Source organism: Oryzias melastigma, linkage group LG1 (assembly GCF_002922805.2).
Source record: "Oryzias melastigma strain HK-1 linkage group LG1, ASM292280v2, whole genome shotgun sequence".
NCBI lineage: Eukaryota > Metazoa > Chordata > Actinopteri > Beloniformes > Adrianichthyidae > Oryzias > Oryzias melastigma.
Window position 1 is genome coordinate 14,195,334 of NC_050512.1, and position 14,758 is coordinate 14,210,091.

Consider the following 14,758-nt stretch of genomic DNA (forward strand, 5'->3'; position numbering starts at 1 on the left):
ATTGAATATTTAAACACACAGTGTGTATCTGTATTTTATGGTTAAAAAAATATAGAGTAAGACAATAGGATGTTAGAGGTGGTAATGAAAAGGAAGGTTAAGGCATTTAGACAATGATTACCATAAATTAGGATGACAAAGCAACAAGTTAGGGTTAGTATGACAAGCGTTCAGACCCTACCCTCCATCATAGGGCGGGGTAGATTAGAGTTAGGTTTATTACTGTAGGTGTAGATTTTAATCAATAAAGTGAGGTCTGTCCGGAGACACACTTAGATATTACAAACCTACTTGTTTCATTTTTAGATTAAAATTTGTTTCAAATGTGTTAATAGCAAACTGCTGTCAACAAGGGACAATATAATAGGTACTAATAACAATAATAGCAACAGCAACACTAATAATATAGACACTTGTTTGAAAGTAAAAGCTTTAAGTAATTAAAGCCAATCTCTTGCAAAAATGAAATAAACAATACAAGCAAACAATGTTATTATCAGTCTTTGTGATGGTAATTGTTATCCGAAACTGAAAGGGATTTTTGTTCTCTTGACGTCCTTTCAGATATTTCTCGTTTCTTGTGTTTTAAAATTGTCTCTTTTTCCTTTAAACACATTTCCAAAATAAAATAGTACCATATATCATATCATTAGCATAGTTACATCGTCTTAGTTATGTAAAACAAAGAGAACGACCCAACTAATATCAGTAATTATAGTAATTTAGCATTTTTATGTATCTATGACCAAGTTATCATTGGTCTTTATCATTGGCCCATTGGTCTGCTCACAAACAAGAGTGTTTTGATTATAATTATTCCCCAAAACTTCATTATAGTAAGTGAAGGTGGGGGAGCACTAAGGAATTGTATAAAATAGATAGTGAATTGGAGTCCAGGAAGTGCAAAAATTATGAATCCTAAAAAGGTGTTCTCTTGTTTCATATAGATCAACATTTTTCCCCTCCGTGAACTGCCACCTTAACGTGGTGAAGGGGTTTGAGAGCTCAAGTGATCCCAGGAGCTAAACTGTCTGGGGCTTTTGCCCATGGTAAGATCTCCAATGCAGACAGTTCCTAGGTGACGAGCCAGACTAAGAGCAGTTCATAACCATCCTTTATGAGAAGCACATTTGAAGATACCATTATGGAACCACTCTGGAACCAGAACTGGAGTTAGGGCCTGCAAATGAGCACCTGGTGAATGGGACTCCTCCCATAGGTCCTGGTCGGGTCCAGCTTGAAGACACAAAGTGTTATAACTATAACTTCTGTTCCCTGAAGGAGAGGATCGAGATACAACACGAACTATGGGTTACAACGCCCTCGCGTGTCTGGCTGAAGACACCTATATTCACGCCTTTAGCCAGATGATGTTCAATGACAGGTGGGCGGTCCCGCCCTCTGCTTATAGAGCCCTGTAATTGACGTCTCACCTCAGTTCAGAAGCCGCTCTTCACCGAGCACTGTGTAGCAGGGCAAAAGTGTGTTGTACCTCATTCCTCTCCTTCAGGGAACAGAAGATAGTCATAACACTTTGTTGCCTTTCAGTCAATTCACTCGGTACAACACATGTACTATGGGACATATATACACACCCTGCGAGCAGCTACCAAACTGCAGCACCTTTAGGACTTGGTAAAACCATATAAAAGTATGAGCCGATGACCAGCTTGCAGCTGCATAGATGTCACTCACACGGGATCCCTGAAACAGACCCCAGGAAGTGGCCACGCTCCAGGTCGAGTGGGTTCTCACACTTTGAGGCAAAGACAGACCTTTACTGTTGTAAGCTAAACAAATAGCTTCAACAATCCAATGCAAAAGCCTCTGTTTAGACAACATTTTGTCTCTGGCAGGATTAGCAAAGCACACAAACAATTGATCCGACAAGCGTGTCACTTGAGTGCAGTCAATATATCTGCGTAATGCACGCACAGGACACAACAAAGGCATCCACCTCTGCTCCTCAGATGCAAACGGAGGAGGATGGAAGCTCAAAAGCTCAATCACCATCTAGTTGTACTCTAACAGGATTATTTTCGGTAAATATGCAGGATTTGGGTGCAAAGTGACTCTGCACCCATCTGCTAAAAAGTGAGTGCACAAAGGGTGAATAGAAAGCACATGAAGGTCACCAACGCGCTTCGCAGAAGTGTTAGCCAAGAGCAAAGCTGTTTTTTATAAAATAAATTTCATATCCACTTCCTTGAGTGGTTCAAACGGGGGACCATTAAGGGTCTCTAATACCAAAGGTACTGTAGATCCCATGATGGCACACCAGGCTTGATAGGGGGTCTTAGTCTGTGGACCCCCTTCAGAAACTGCACAGTCAGAGGATGAACATCAGGGTACATTCCATCAAAATCAACGTGACAAGCTGAAACTGCACCCAAATAGATTTTAATTGTAAAAAAGGAGAGACCCTTATCCAGCAGGTCCTGAAGAAAAGTCAGGATGTCCACTACAGAACATTGAAAAGGGGCGATATTTTATTCCTGACACCAGTGTTCAAAGGCTTGCCATTTATAGGTATAAAGACCTTGAGTGGAAGATGCTCTTGCACTCTGAATGGTTGCAACCACTGCAGGAGGCAGCCCTTTAGTGATCAGGTTGGACCTTTCAATAGGTAAGCATGCAGTTGTCAGAGTTCTGGGCGTGGGTGAAATACTTCCCCACCCACTTGGGAGAGGAGATCTCTGCGGATTGGAAGCCAGAATGGGCATGCCGCCAACAGGCTGATCACCTCTGCATATCAGTGTTATGCTGGTCCCTTGGTGGCTACCCGGATCAGGGACAGGCCCGTACCCCTACTGGCACCGGTAATATCATTTTCACTGGGGGAGACGCATACAGTGGCAGAGGAGGCCATGGGTGAGCCTGAGGATCCGTCCCCAGAGGGGCGTTCAAGTCCTTCATGGAAAAGAAGAGTGGGCAGTGGGTGTTCTCTTTGCTGGCAAACAGATCCACTGCTGCTGAGAGAGACACCACATCAGGGTGAAGCCTCTAGTCTCTCACAAGAGTGCCTCCCCAGACCAGGTCTGCCCCCAGATTCAGAGACTGAATGTGAGATGGTACCAAAGGCAGGTGCGTTGCTGCCTGCTCTCTGGAGCTTGCTATCAAAGCCCAGTCGTCCAGATAAGTCAGAATGTGAACTCCTTTTTCTCTGAGAGGAGAGAGCGCCGCCTCTACACATTTTGTGAAGGTGCAAGGGGCGAGAGTGACAGACCGAAGGGCAGCACGTGATACTCGCAAGCTGTGCCCTCGAAAGCAAACCTCAGAAATTATCTGTGGTCTGGATGTATGGTAACATGAAAATAAGCGTCTGTAACACACATCAGCTGGGTCCCTTTAGATTGTTTGCATGGTTGGGACTTGATTAGCCAATCACGCGGGGTCCTGGGATCAGCTGACTCTTTTAAAATCAGCTGACGCGGGTCTGGCAGCATGAGCCTGTCAGCGATACAGGGAAACGGCTGCAGGACTACTGGGCGGTTGATCGGTGTTGTCAATTAGACAATCTGACTTTAGGTCAGTTTCACCTCGGGACTGGTGAGTGAAGGCGATGTTAGCATTAGCATTGTATATGTTGTGTGAGCGCTCTGGTTGTTTTTTCTTTTGTTACGTAAACGCTGTTTTATGGGCCGCTCTAGGCCAGGTTCCGAGTAGAGGAGAGATCCCGGTTGGCGAGCTACCAGGCTTGGAGGCCCAAGAGTTGGATCTACTTCCCCCGAGTGGAGAACATTGAATGGATTACCGGGACGGACCTTCTCTCTACTGACCAACACTGCTGCTGTTGGCGAGGAACGTTGCTGCGGTCTCACGCAAGTGAACTGTATCGGAAAAAAACAGAACTGACTTACTTTCTTGATTGTATTGTTGTGCACTGTTGTAAATATTTTCTTTTGTAAATACAAAGCTTGATATCACAACAGTGTCAATTCGTTTCACTGCACACCCAGCTCCAGCAGCCGAACCTACTCTTTTGAAATTTAATCTAGTTAAATAATTTCTTTAATTCATTTTGGGTATTACCAAAGTGCTACACGTCCGTGAGATCGATCAGGGCAAACCAATCTCCAGGACTGATCACATTTAAAGGCGGTTTCAACGTCAGCATTTTCAATTTGAAGGAGCGAAGGTACGTGTTCCAAACCCGCAGGTCCAAGATCTGACGTAGCCCACCATCTTTCTTCGGTACAACAGAGTAGCAGCGGTGGTCTCTGGCAGGACCAACTACCTGCTGAGGTTTCTGCCCTGGGGGAGGTACCACCAGACCTTGATTACTGGTAACAGGTAATTGAATAAGAGATTTAAAAAAAAAAAAATCCCAAATCCTGTACATGCATTATGTAATATTTATGGATCATTTTTCGTCATGCAGCATCCATTGACAGCCAGCCCTGCAAACTCTGAAGATGGACGATGCAGTCTGCTCGCTATAGACCATCCTGGAAGATGTTACAATCACCACCCAGAAAGTTCCAGCCCCGGGTCTCAGTTGAAGCCCCCATCCATATCGACTATCTTTGTAAATAGTTGAAAATAAAAGTTACAAATAATTCATGACAATCACTGTTTGATTTTGGATCTTTATTTAAATTAACAAAGCAAAAACAAACATTGCTAATATATAAAATATAAACTTCATTTACTTATTCTCAGAAATCTAAGGATTTTAACGGCAATTCTTTCCTGCAGACTTAAGTTGGTCAAAAGTTCCCCTCCTCTCTCGTGCTCGCTGCTCTTCTGCCTCATGTCCTCCCTGTTTAGGTCTAGAAGCTCATCACTGTTTCTTCTTCTTCCAGTCAGTGGCTCACTCCTTCCTTCTTCTCTTTTTTCATTCTCCTCTCTTTCACCCAATGCTGTACTTCTCCAGCAGATCCATTTTCTCTACAGTAGTGGTCACCAACTCTGTTGTTATTGAGCTCCTGCCCTGTTTGTTTAGCAGCTAAACCTGTTTAAGCTACTTCTGCTCACCTGGATCTGGTGTGTTTAGTCAATCAGAAACGGAGCTCATCCAATCTAGCTTATCAGAAATTACTGAAGCTGGGCAGTGTAGCTCACGATGAACAGGGTCGGTGACGCCGGCTCTATAATTATGATGAAGACGTATGTAAATGTACGATTTGCCAAAGCAGATGGAAAAAAATTGGCGCCAGTAAAAAGATTATCATTTTCACCCCGGAGCTTTATAATTACTGCTGTCTGTTAATTGGTCCCTAAAATGATATAAAAATAGGTTTTTAATTTTTTCGTTTTCATCAAGAAAGAAAAAAAGCGAACGACCGAAGAACAGCAGCAGGATCTAGCAAACGAGCCGAGACCGCCATATAAGCACTTCTGTTGTAACATTTCAGATCAAAATAACGTTAAAATGTTTTATATTAATCATAAAAACCATAAACTTATCAGATTACAGTTTTTACTTACATTTAAAAGTGAAATTTGTGAAAAAGTGAAAGGTTTTACCAACATCGTTTTCCTGATTTTTTTGTGTTTTCTTCTGATGTTCATGTCTATCCAACAAGACGCTGTGATGATTTCTATCTTCCTTTTTGTAGAACAACTGTTAATCAAAATACTATAAAGTGCAGAGGGCCAAAACTTTGGAATAATCTAAACTGCACTCGTAAATCTATTTCTTTGTTAGAGACATTGAAAAAACAATTAAAATTAGGCTTACTTTTGTAACATTTTTCAAAAAGTGTCATTGGGGTAAAATGTAACATATTTAGTTTTTCTCTGCCTCTGATGGGACTCCAGACTGTTAGGAAGCTATTAAGCTGCAAAACACTGCAGTGCAGATTACCTTTTCTTAGCTACTAAGTTACCTCTGTGCTATAATCGATGTTACTTCAATGTTAATCAATGGCTTAAAGCTGCTCCAAAGCAACAGTTGTCCAGCCATGTTTTTCAAAGGCTTAACTGCAACCTGTTTGGCTATTAAACGATAGTCTTTTCATGAAAAAGGTTGAGGGTAACACCTTTACCTTATTTTCTAAAGTTACTGCACTAGCTTTTGAGCCACTTGAAAAGTATGTACTTTACTAAAGAGCGGTTTACTAAGAAAATGAAATTGGAACCAGACAAACAAATTAGAAAATCTAAAAACAAAAGGCAGAATACATAGATTTTATTATGGTCCACAATAGTCTGACTGCTAGGAACATACTGTTTTGCAATTGGAAAAATTTCTGCGCCTTTAAGAGAAAATTTGACTCTGCCACATGCATGAAAACTTCCTAAAATTTGCACAGACCTATTACCCATTGAAAATGAATTTTGAGCATAGTGGCACCCCACCCCCAAGACGATGACATCATGGTAAGAGAAACAAAATGTAAAAAACATAAAACATTGAAAATAAAATAACAGAACCGAATAGTAGTTTAGCAATTATTATGGGATGGCCATACGGCCTATAGCTTGGCAGCTATTTATTCTAAAAGTGGGATATTTGCCAATTTTCACGTTTTCACACACAATAATTTCACAATATTTTAGTCACATTTCACCAGTTTAAGTCCACAACCACCACAGAAGTTTTGTTAACCTTTGACTTTCGAAAGAGGCCAACAGCAACAAGCAAAAACTCATCCTAGGTATTTTATTGACCATTTCCTAACTCCTCAGGGATCATTAAGAAAAAATTGGGGAAAAAATATTGGGATTCAATTTGTCGATTTTGAATGGCATGCTCGTGGTATTGTCCTATTACTCACATATGATTTACTTGAAAATTTTGAACATTTAATGCATGGACCCCTGGCTAGAGCTGAAGAAAATTACATAGCATGAGACATATGAGTCAAAGTCAAGGCCCGGATCCGGCTCTCCAGATCATTTTTATTTTACTGTTATTCATGGCCTGACGTGATATTGCCCTTATTTCTAACTTGTGTAATTTTATATTTTTTTGGAGAGTAAAATATGAAAGTTATTAAAGGTTTAAGATGATTTATTCTGAAATAATATTCCTGCCTGTTTGTATTAATATTCATGTTTAAAAAATATGTTTTTAAAGTTGTACAAATTCAGTTTTAGCATGTTCAATCAATTTTTATCTTGTTTGGCTTGTGTGTTTTGGATTTTTACCCCCTGTGCGATTGAGTTTGACACTCCTGGAATAGGATATGTACATTTTAGGAATGTGGGCGTGGTTAGCAAATAACATCAGTTGCTAAAGAAATCCAAAAGTTTTCTTTTACTGGTTCTTCTGAAACTCATGTCTTTCTGTTTGGCATCCCAAGGTAATAACCTAGACAAAAAATGGCTCATATGGAGATTAAACCAACAAAAAAAAAATGCCAGGGGGACTTTAAGTGTCCCCATTTAAAAAAATATTTTTTTTTGAGTGCTGGTTTTCTAGCAGGCATAAAAAGTCTTCTATGAAAAAAAAACATCTTATCAGGATTTTGTTCAATTTGGCTTGTTCGATGTCAAGCAGCCAAATTTGTGTCATATAACTGATTAAAAATAAAGGAACATGAGGAAGTTGTTCATTCTAAACCTGAAAATACAAAATTAGTAACCAGCCAATGAGATCTTGCTGGTCATTTGACATCATTGCCTAAAGGTTTGGGTCTTGCAAAGTTCAAATTTGGACAAATTTATTAAAAGGGACCTTAGTTCAAATTGTGTTTAGTTGGCAATTGTCATTTTGGGGCATTTGTGTTACAGTCAGTGAAAAGTGACTTAAATAGTGATTTGGTTAAAAAAAATCAATTGAGAATTTTGTGAAAATACAAAGAATTTTAAAGTTGTGATCAAAGATGAAGTCAGATTAAAGTTGTTCTTTTTGTTTCGTAGCTAATAGATTTTTTTTAAATCTAGTCTGACACCATCCAGACTGTGTAAGGCTTTTTCTTCCTTTTGTATCCACATCCCTTCAAAGGCTAATTATGACATTAAACAGCTTGAATGCTTGAAGTAGAATTTACAGAACACCTGAACAAATCCCAGAAACATGTTTGCACCTGTTTCATTTGCCAGGAAGGTTTGTGTGCATACCATTCATTCTTATGAACTTTGTCAGAATGGCACCATTTGAGGCCCTGTGAATGAGAACAGGAAAGACTATTCTGTCTGTATATAACAGAGATTAACTGGAGAGAATGGGAAACATATTCCAGCCTCAAACTCTTTTCTTATTTTTCATGCTTTCAGTGGTGTTTTTGTGGTTTGCTAGACATGGACATTATGTTCCAGCAAGAACAGGATGAGACATGCAGTTGTTGCGACGGCTGTGAGAGGGAAAAGGCGCACATAAACCCAAACATGACGTTAATGGCTTGATGATTATTGATAATAATGAGTTTCCTGGAGGCTCTTCATCTTTCCATGCAGACATCATGGAGTTGGTAACCTTTTGAGTAGACTTGCTCTGACAGGACGCCTTTGTGCTGCACGCTGAGTGTTTACACTTCATCGAAAACTGTACTACACCTGATTAAAGGGTCACTCTGTCCATTTTACTTGTCAGATCAATTCGTGAATGGTGGAGAGAGCACACAGTCTGCACAAGGATTTTTCTGTCTGCCTGGGAGTTGATGTATTCAGAAGGAGGAGGTTACTTCCCCTGAAGGTGCAAATTACTTTGCTACACCCTTCAGTTTGTAGAACTAATAGCGCTAAAGCTAAATTTTTGGAATAACATTAGTTTATATAGACATATATAATATATAGGTACACCTTGCTAGTACTAGGTTGAGCCCCCTTTTGGTTTCAAAACCACCTTTATTCTTGATAGCTTCAATTCAACATTCCTCAGAGAGTTTGGTCCATATTGATATGTTGGCATCACACAGTTGCTGCAGATTTGTCAGCTGAACATCCATGATGACAATCTCCTGCTCTACCACATCCTAAAGATGATCTATTGGGTTGAGATCTGGGGACTGTAGAGGTCATTAGAGTCCAGTGACACATTGTCATGTTCTAGAAACCAGTCTGAGATGATTCCAGCTTTATGACATGTTATCCTGCTGGAAGTAGCATCAGAAGATGGTACACTGTCGTCATAAAGGGATGGACATAGTCAATAAAACAATACTCAGGTAGGTTGTGGCGTTGTAACCATACCCAATTGCTACTAAGTAGCTCAAAGTGTGCCAAGAAAATATCCCTCTCACTATTACACCATGATACAAGCATAGATTGTATCATCTGACCTCTAGCATCAACAATGCATGTCTGTACACAGAACTGACGCTCACTTGATATTTTCTCTTTTTCTGACCATTCTCTGTCAAACCCAGAGATGGTTGGAGATGAAAATCACAGTTTTCTGAAAAACTGCAACAACTATGCTATCTTCAGTGCATTGAGTTGCAGCTGTGTGATTGGCAGATTAGAATTGTGCACTAACGAGCAGTTGAACAGGTGTGCCTAGTAAAGTGGTCAGTGAGTGTAGCTTGAGTCCGATTCCTTCACTACAAAAAAGCTAGTATGTGGTATGATATGTGAGCTTTAAATGCGTTTTTGTAGAGAATACTGTGAAATTTCTGAGGTGCTCAATTTTGAAATTTCAGATTAGAACAGCAGCAGAAAATGCACTTTATGGTTCACTAAAACTACAAAGGGAGTAGGAATTTGAACACAAACTAAACTGCCGAATTTCAGCTGCTTTTTTTGTGTGTTCTCAACACTTTTGTCATCATATGGTCACCCTCTTAAAATAATTGCCTCGGTCATTTTTTCAGATTTTTCAGGAAACACAAAACACTGAACCATTTTTTGCATATATGACATTTATAACAGTTTTAATCCAAACAGCTATAACAACAGATTATTTTTTTGAACGTGCCTTTGTGATTTAGATCATTTTAAGCCTTTAATTCTTACAGGAATAAAGGATTATTGTATTGACTAAACATAATGCTCAAGAGGCATGTGTATTTTTTTTTTATTCTCTTTCCAGCTTTTCTTTGTAGGGTTCTTGTCTGATGGCTGTCTATTCTTCTTCTTGAACCAGTCACCATCTTGAAAAACTTGTAAAATTGCCTAATTGACTTGTGACTTAGGCAAAATCAAATCGCCAAAGTCACACTCTTGATATAGGCAGTTAAATATAAAGGGGTAAAAAGGCCTGATCTGTTAAACTGAGGATGTAGTCAATTTTACCAGAGGTGGCCAGCATCATGAGGAGGGCACAGGCAAAAAAAAAATCATTAAAAAAAAACGACGTAGGTAATTAATTTAAGTAGGTGACGATTATTGTCGATTTTTTTTTGTGTTTATTTGTAGATTAAGGACGTCAGCAACTTTCATTTTTGAATGTTTGACATATCCTGCAGAGCAGTCTAGAAGCTAAAAAAATCTGGCAATCGAGCCGATCAGGTCAGATATGTAGAGGAGCAGCTGTCATCTGTTGGCACAGCAGCATCACTAGATATTCTTGCAAAAGATGCACAACAACATGAACAACAGTGCACATCCAAAAAACAAGGATGTCATCAAGGAAAGGCTTCTTCAGATCTACTGCACTACTAACTGACACTAAATGTAGTTTCTACTGTCATCAGAACGGCTCTCTACGACCATTTTAACAACTTTTTAAGCCGATGAAAACATATTATCTATTTTTTTCTTTAAAGCTTAACAACATATTAATTCATTTAAATGTGAATTTCTTTCACTGCTGTAAACAGAAATATTCAGAGGAGATCATTTAATCCACTGGAAAATCTGCACATTATTCCCGTTGTCAGATTTTTTTTTTTTTCCTAATTGGTCATTAAATGTAGAGTTAAAATAAAATGGACCGAAGCAGATGGTAATAATGAGGAATTACCCTTGTTAACCTGGGATGACAGTAATGAATTTGACCTATACTTTACATGTAATTGAATTATCTTGGATCTTTCATTAAGAAAAAACAAATAGAATTGGCTGAACATTTTCAGAAGACATTATATTTATGAAACAATAAAGCTGTCAGAGACTGTCAGCATCAAGAACAATGATCTGTCTGATCCTATCTTTAAATTAGACTTTCTTTCTGCACAAGCATCTATTTAGTATTTATTTAGTCAATAGACGATTTGTAGTTTATCAACTGAAGACTAAAATTGTTGCATTTAAAATGCTCTCATCAGAACTTGTATTCATATCGGTAACAGATGAATAGCTTAGATAATCAAGCAATATTTAAAATTTCTAAATTGTCCAACAGGGTTTGCTTTCATCTCCACAGAAAACGGCCTCAGCTCTCTTTACCATCTGGATTCAGATGATAAAGGGGACAAAACAAAAAGAAGATAGTGCAAAACCAGCTTACAGAAATCATCACAAAGAAATATTATTGATAATTATCTTCCAATACACCAGTAAAAGGGTGAAACATGAAAGAGAGGCCATTGTCAGGGGTGTGGTAAAGCTGCTAACCCTAGGAAACCTCCATCAATGGAGGCACAAAAGCAAAAGACGTGAAAGTTTGTAGAAAATCTGAAATATGTGCAGGTGTAACAACAAAACCCACAAAAAGTATTTCAAAATGCATTGATAGGGACTTGAAGAGTTCTTTTTGACAAACACTGATGACAAAGTGTTAGTAGAAATCTAATGATGTCAGTGTCCAGAACAGATTTACTAATTCTGTCTGCTCTTCCTTACATACCTTTAAAACAGGATTAAAAAGAAGATTTTCTTTGTGGCTCTCTAAATTGCCTTAATTTTCAAACAAATCTTGACATAATTATTTCGGTAGTGAAAGAAAAAAGGAGATCTTTCTTTGATCCACAGTAGCGGACAGATAAAAGAACAGCAGAAGAAGACCCGTGCATCTGGGTGGTATTCTTCTCTTTGACCTTTAACCTTAAACTACTTCCGCCCGTCTGCTAGCTGGTGCAGGAATGTGACACGGAGGACTCGCCTGAATAATATGTCCTCAGACGCTTCTTTTGTGCTGTCAGAAATGTTAAAAGGTGGAAATCATTCTTTAGTGGTCTCTTTGAGGAGACAAGGAGCGGGTCAGAGGTGAAGAAGGTCAGGAGGAGACAGGAAGCCTTTAATTTACACATATTTCAAACCTGGAGTTGCATTTGCTCAGGGATGACGTCACGGAAAGTGAGGTTTTTGAATAATAATCGGATACATTTATTTTATAAGTTTTAATTTTTCGTTTTCTGTAACTGATTCTTTTTTCTTTTTAAACCTTGTATATTTGTCCTATTTTTTTTTCCGGATTGGGCGTAAGGATCATGTGGGAGAACCTTACACCGCTTCCTTTTTTAAATTTTGAAATTAGGCGTCTAATGTTTTGGTTTTGTTGCATTGATTAGTCCTGAAAGAGGACAGAACAGCAGTTAAGTTTGGCCTCAAAATCTCCACTAAAGACGTGTTTGCTTAGCTGAAGGTTTCTGTCCATTTTGAATGGAAAGCTACTGTTAAAATACAGAAGATTCAGTTTCCAGCGATTGTAGCACTAGCATCAAACTAGCAGCTTTCTGATCTTATGTGATCACAAAGATATTCTGCAACTATAATAATAATAAAAAAAATAATTAATGCTGCTGAACTATGATTATTTGTCTGATCCACAGGCAGAGAAAATTTAAAAAAATATCTGATTTCACTACAAACAAAATAAGAATTCAGTCTAATATAAAAATTACAATCATTTTATTTAAATAAAATAAGCTTTATAGAGTCAAAAGGTCATTGTGTCGTCCAAAAAAATCAAAGTTTGAAGAACACAAAAGCTGGAATAAAAACACAATGATAGTAAAAGCATCAATGCTCCATTAAGAAGAACTTTTTTTATTTAAAGAATATAAAAATAAAGTACAGTGTTTCCAAAACGTTAAAGTATAAAAGAGCACTTTTTGATTGCAGCAGCTTTAGACTTTAAAACGTTTTTATTAAAATCTAATTTTATGTTAAAACAGGATCTACACATCTGAGAGAAGTCAAGACCAAAATGAGATTCATACATTAATTACAAACATTTTTAAAAGTATTTTTATTCAGGAAAGTGGTGAGAAAACAGTTTTACTTCTAAATCATCGTCGCAATGCTAATAAATTATGCTAATAAAAACAGAAGAAACTTTTAGTACAGCTCTGCCAAGAGGCAAACTAGTGATTGACCTGAAGGTCACCGGAACTAATTCTGTCAAATGTGACATCTGTTCCTGCAGACCCGTCCGTTTGCATCTAGCAGTCCTCACTCTGCAGCATGGAGAAGAAAAACGCGCAAAGGCTGGTCCATGAGCTGCCGCAGTACTCCTCGGCTGTTTTGGTGTGATCCGCGCGTTTTGCGCACGCCGTCGGTGCGGTGGAGGTGGTGCGCAGTGCGGGTGGCGCCGTGGCTTTACTCGGTTTTCTGGGCTCAGTGACTGTTGGAGAACCGCGCGCGTCCAGCTTAAAGTGCGCGTCCCGTGGCGCACTCTTGCACATGCCCACTTTGATCAGCGCGCGCTTGTCCTCGCACAGCTTGCCTTTCATCCGTCTGAGCGCTCGGCCGAGTTGTTTCCAGAAGCCTTTGGGGTCGGACAGGAATCCCGGGCAGCTCTGGGGTTTGGCGGTGTACTCGCAGCTTGTGGCATTGATCCCCACAACTGAGCAGGTGACCCGCAGGACTACCGCCACCCCCGCGTTTCGCGCATTCCACGTGCACTGTGTGTTGTCGCCGTTGGAGAACTTTCCTGAGCTGAGGACCGAAGCTCTGTCCCCGCCCCTGTGCGCTCTGCCTGGCGCGGCAGAGGTCAGAGAGAAGCGCGGATCCAAGAACAGAAACAGAAGCGCAAAACCCCGCAGGACAAGCATGTTGTCTTTGAGCGCAGAGACTTTGACCTGATAATACAGACAGCAATGACAAATATTAAGGTAAAAACGGTGAATAATTAAAGTAACCCATGTGTCCGTATCTGTCTTGCAGAAAAAATATATTGTCTAACTCACCAAACTGAGGAGTCACGCTGCGTAAAAAGCGCGTTTTTGTGGCTGGCACACGCTTTTGATCCCCCCACGTGCGTCACGCCCACCCTACTTCACCACGCGCTGTTACGCACTCGCGTATATGCAAACCAAATCTTGGCATAGCTCCCCGTGGGAATGCTTTTGTTCGGGCGGAAGCGACGTGTCCAGATCTGAATCCGCGCCTTCAGCAGGCAGCGAGTTAATCCACACACCAAAAAGCTGATGATGGGTCTGTGCGGCCGCTTTATCCCAAAGGGGAAAAAAGTTTTGATAAGCCCGGCTGTGGTCAGACCTCTGATCTGTGGTGAGATCTGTGGTTGCAGCTACAGGATATGTGGAGGTGTATCAGTCTTCAATCTGCGTCTAAACTTTCAATCCTAAAAACGATTAAAGACTATTAAAAAAGTTTTATTTATAACGAAATTGTATTTTGGTGTTTTTAACATATTCCTTTTCTCATAATAGAGGACACAAATATATAGAACATTTAATCTAAACTGCACTTTTGAGTATTTCTTTATTCAATAGTAGAGATTCAGGAGCAGATGAATAAATCTATTGGAAAAAGATAGTATTTGTGATGTAGAAAATACACTGAATGGGCCGCAAGCTGCTTGCTCCACAATACTTTAATGCATCCACTTGTCAACAAATAGATCCATGTCTTTGTTTTCTTGTTCCTATGTGCATCAGGCTTCAAACTGTGACTGGAAAGCTCAAATTGTTGCTCCCAATCTTTGTTGCGTTGGTAATTTTAGTCTGGGATGTGAGCTATAGCGGGAGAATGAACACACAGATGCATGACAGATAGTGGGTTGGGCTCATTCTGCAGCAGCATT

At 39.6% G+C, this 14,758-nt stretch overlaps 2 protein-coding genes across 2 annotated transcripts in view; both read right to left on the reverse strand.

Moving 5' to 3' along the window:
- Nucleotides 1-3,193, reverse strand: part of LOC112137643 (broad substrate specificity ATP-binding cassette transporter ABCG2) — a 15,077-nt gene extending 11,884 nt beyond the window's left edge. The window contains exons 1-2 of the mRNA XM_024260064.2: nucleotides 3,016-3,193; nucleotides 2,806-2,972 (exon numbers count right to left, since the gene is read on the reverse strand). Coding sequence (XP_024115832.2) covers nucleotides 2,806-2,972; nucleotides 3,016-3,193 — 345 coding nt within the window. The remainder of the gene's footprint in view (nucleotides 1-2,805; nucleotides 2,973-3,015) is intronic.
- A 9,749-nt stretch (nucleotides 3,194-12,942) lies between these two features.
- Nucleotides 12,943-14,160, reverse strand: fgfbp1b (fibroblast growth factor binding protein 1b). The gene is made up of 2 exons (XM_024259844.2): nucleotides 13,902-14,160; nucleotides 12,943-13,793 (listed from the first exon to the last, which is right to left on the reverse strand). Exon 2 carries the CDS (start codon nucleotides 13,764-13,766, stop codon nucleotides 13,155-13,157), a length of 612 nt encoding a protein of 203 aa, XP_024115612.1. The 5' UTR covers nucleotides 13,767-13,793; nucleotides 13,902-14,160; the 3' UTR covers nucleotides 12,943-13,154.
- Nucleotides 14,161-14,758: the final 598 nt, after the last annotated feature.